Here is a 3868-nt window from a genome sequence, read left to right on the forward strand (position 1 = left end):
CTCTCTCCAAAATACCTAAAACAAATCTCTTAAGGATCTGGCATCCTACATGGGCATATGGAAATAAAAGCCTATCAAATATAGCTCACAGTCAGTACCTTATTTGGTCCTCATGAGATCCCAGAAAGATCGTTATTATCTCTATACTACAAATGAGAAAAGATATAAAATTTATTTTTCTAGCTAAAAGGTCTGTTGGTAATTTGGAGTTCATATTTACTTCTAAAATTCTGCTAATATTTTGTGTCTCAATGCCTTTAGAAATATAATAACTACTGTTGGTTACTCCTTTTTTGTTATAAAACTTTTATTATTTTTAACAATAAAGTGTGTACATTCTAGGAATAAGGAAAAATACAAATAAGCTGAATAAAAAAAATCACTCATAATCCTTCCACTGACTATATTTTTTTGTCTTTCATCCTTCACATATTCTTCTGTGTATATATGGAATATACAAATGTGCCCTCCCCTTTCAAAAATATGATATTCACATATTACTTAGTAACATTTTTACATTTTACATCCTGTTAGGAATCTCTTTTTGTACAAATGAGTAAAGCTCTCCTATTAAAAGGCAAAGACTTGTAGATTGGTTTGAAATAAACAATGAGATGCATCTAAAACCACTAACAGCAACAAGTTAAAAGCAGAAAGATGGACAGAGATATACAGGACAACAAAAAAGAAAGTAATGTCAACAATCAGAAAAAACAGAAATCGAGGTAAACTACATTAAATAGGGGTAAGGATGGTTGCGATTAACCTTCCAACGCATCACTATAAGTTTGTTTCTGACTCTCCTTATCGCATCAATTTCATTCACATTTCTAAACATATCTTCCTTGCTTAAATGCCTGTTGTGTATATCTTCTTTAAATTCCTGGAGAGACTGAATCAGTCTTTCTCTAAAAGTTCCTTCGGTTTTTTCCTCCTCCTCTTGCTTTTCCTCAGGCTTTGGTACTTCTTCAAGTTTTGGTTCATTCTCATTTTCTGGTTTTTCTTCAGTTTTTTGACAGGGTTTCATCTTGTGTCTCCCTTTCTTTCCCTCTTCCTTTCTTTTCTTCTGCTTATTTTTCTTTGAAAACAACTACTTCTAGGAAGCAAGAAGGATACGTCAGCCATCAGGGTTTCCCCTGAGCCTGCCATTCTCACCTCCATTTTCCACCTCCTCACCTCCCTCGTCCCTCCCTCCAGCCGTTTCCAAGGTTCTTCTCAACCATTTCTCTCACACAAGGCAGAACGCAAGGCCCTCCCAGAAGACAAGGAAGCTGCGGGAAGAGGGGTGCGGGGGAAGAGCATAGGGGCCCACGACCTCAGTCCCTCCTTTGCCCACCTCCACCTCAGGGGCGTTTATAACATTTCCCTCATCTTCCTGTATGGATCTGGTCACTTTTCTTCCTGGCCTTTTCAGGATAGCAGACCTCAGACCAACGGGAAGCGGGAGGGGGAGGGGATAAGAGTGGGGGTGGGGCGAGCACTCCGCGGACTTTTCCTGTTAAGGTTCCCGGGTTATGGAAACTTTCCCACCTTCTGTTTCCCTCATTTCCCTCCCTCTCCATAGTGCAAGTTAACTCGAATTTTCCATCAGACAGGGAGTCGGAAAAGCAAATTTCCAAACTATCATTAACACTGGGGGTTGGGGGTGGGGGGAGGGGAGGTGTTGGGAAAGCGGCCTTAGGTGGCAGAGGATGATTATTTTTAAACTATCACAGGTCTCCTTGTCCTTCTTCCGGGACCCCTAGTCCCTTTCCCAAGGGTCATCATTTCCTGCAGACCTGGAGGTGGGAGGTGGAGAGCTGGACTTTTCCAAGGCTCCCTTAAATCTCTGCTTCTAGGCCATCCCCACCCTAGTAATTCCCAGGCAGCATCTATTTTGCCACCAACCTGAAAATTTTCAGCCGGTAGACTCCTTCTCCTTCCCCACCGTTGGCCCCACCGGCTACCGCTGCTGAAGGAAGCTGGTACCCAGACGGGAACAAGGACCAGACTAGCAGGACTTCTGCACACGTCGACTCCTGGTCACATGAGGTCTACGTCACCAGTGAGCTCTGGTCCTCAATTTCCACTCCCACCAAAAGCGCGGCAGATGTGGGCCAGTCCTCTGCTCCCTCCCCGCTTGGACATTTGCCCTGTCCATCTTTTTTGCCTATCCCAGAGGGGGAAAATATTTGCCTTTCTCTGATTACTAGGGAGGGGCTGCATTTTTTTCCTGGAGCTACTAAACTTTTCTACTTTCTTCAAGAATTCTTTTTTCTTGCCTTCTGCTCCCAGGATTAAGAACACTAACTTACATCCATTGCCCCTGCCCCAGCTTCCATTTCATCTGCACTCTGGTCCTTGGCTGTTGTGGAATAGGCTTGGTTTGGCAGCGGGTTGTTTCTTAAAAAAAAAAAAAAAAAGAGCTGAGTTGGGGAGGCCTGGGACAGAAGTATTATTTTTAATGTAGTTCTAAACTTTACTGTTAATACTTTTCTGTTGGGGTATAGCTCCAATCATTCCTTTTATTATGCTAATAGCTCCCTTGCCCGACTTGCCAGCCTATAGAAACCTTCCATTTTATACAACCCCTGACAGCACCCTGATAGCTGCTAGATGGGTTGCTGCCCTATTCATGAATTGTTGTATAAAGCCAATTAGTTCCTCACATTTATTCAGCTGAATTTTGTTTTTTTCAGTTACTTTTTAAAAAATATAGAAAAGTATTAAGTAAAGTGAAAAACTACATTTAAAATGTTGCTAAAATGTTTTGGTGTTAAAAAGTAAAGATAAAGTTTTAAATAAATAAAAGGATTATTTTTAGACAAGAATAATTTTGGGGGGGAGGGGAGAGGAAGAGACGGGCTTCCCAGGTGGCCCAGTGGTCAAGAATCTGCCTGTTATATATATGGAATCTAGAAAAATGGTACTGAAGAATTTATTTATAGGGCAGCAATGGAGAAGCAGACATAGAGAAGAGACTTATGGACATGGGAAGAGGGGAGGAGAGGGTGAGATGTATGGAAGAAGTAACATGGAAACTTACATTACCATATGTAAAATAGATAGCCAATGTGAATTTGTAGTATGGTTCAGGAAACTCAAATGGGCTCTGTATCAACTAAAGAGATGGGATGGGGAGGGAGATGGGAGGGAGCTTCAAGAGGGAGGGGACATATGCATACCTTAGGCTGATTCGTGTTGAGGTTTGACAGAAAATAACAAAATTCTGTAAAGCAATTATCCTTCAATACAAAAAAAAAAAAAAAAGAATCTGCCAATGCAGGAGATGCAAGAGAGCTGGGTTCGATCCCTCAGTTGGAAATGGCAACCCACTCTAGTATTCTTGCCTGGAAAAATCCCATGGACAGAGGACCCTGGCGGGCTACAGTCCATGGATTTGCATAGAGTCTGGCATGAGCAGAGGAAGGGAGCAGTGAGGGTTTTTTGAAGCAGACTACTTCTTTCTTTGGGGGCGGAGAGGGCATATGTGACATTACCTTACTGTTGCTTGACCAGAAAATTCCAGGCTGGTTGATTTAAGATTACATTTCTGGGAAGAGGCTGAAACTGCAATTAGGTGAGATATTAAGTCTAGGTTTGGTATCATTGGCTTTAGCACAAGAGATGAAGTTTGGGGTCTGTGGTTTTGTTTTGTTTTTAAACAAATTCATGTCTTTTTATAGTTGGAAAAAACAAAGACAGAATTACTTCAGTTAAATGAGTTAGTATGTGTATAGTCCTGAGAATAGTGCCTGGCATATGATAAGTGCTTTAGAAGTGCAAACTATTATTACATTTATATTTTTAAAAATAATTATATTAAGATTTCATTTGGGGAAAAGGATTCAAAATGAAAAAAGAAACCATGTTTGACTCCAGAGTCTTG

The 3868-nt window shown here is 41.1% G+C and overlaps 1 protein-coding gene across 1 annotated transcript; it reads right to left on the reverse strand.

Moving 5' to 3' along the window:
* Positions 1 to 284: 284 nt before the first annotated feature.
* Positions 285 to 1976, reverse strand: TCEAL9 (transcription elongation factor A like 9). Its single transcript, XM_070292166.1, has 2 exons — positions 1888 to 1976; positions 285 to 1096 (listed from the first exon to the last, which is right to left on the reverse strand). Exon 2 carries the CDS (start codon positions 1025 to 1027, stop codon positions 731 to 733), a length of 297 nt encoding a protein of 98 aa, XP_070148267.1. The 5' UTR covers positions 1028 to 1096; positions 1888 to 1976; the 3' UTR covers positions 285 to 730.
* Between the last annotated feature and the right edge of the window lie 1892 nt (positions 1977 to 3868).

Source organism: Ovis canadensis, chromosome X, assembly GCF_042477335.2.
Source record: "Ovis canadensis isolate MfBH-ARS-UI-01 breed Bighorn chromosome X, ARS-UI_OviCan_v2, whole genome shotgun sequence".
NCBI lineage: Eukaryota > Metazoa > Chordata > Mammalia > Artiodactyla > Bovidae > Ovis > Ovis canadensis.

Excerpts from the sequence above, each read along its gene's own strand:
- TCEAL9 (XM_070292166.1), bottom strand. The coding sequence starts at position 1,027 with ATGAAACCCTGTCAAAAAACTGAAGAAAAACCAGAAAATGAGAATGAA.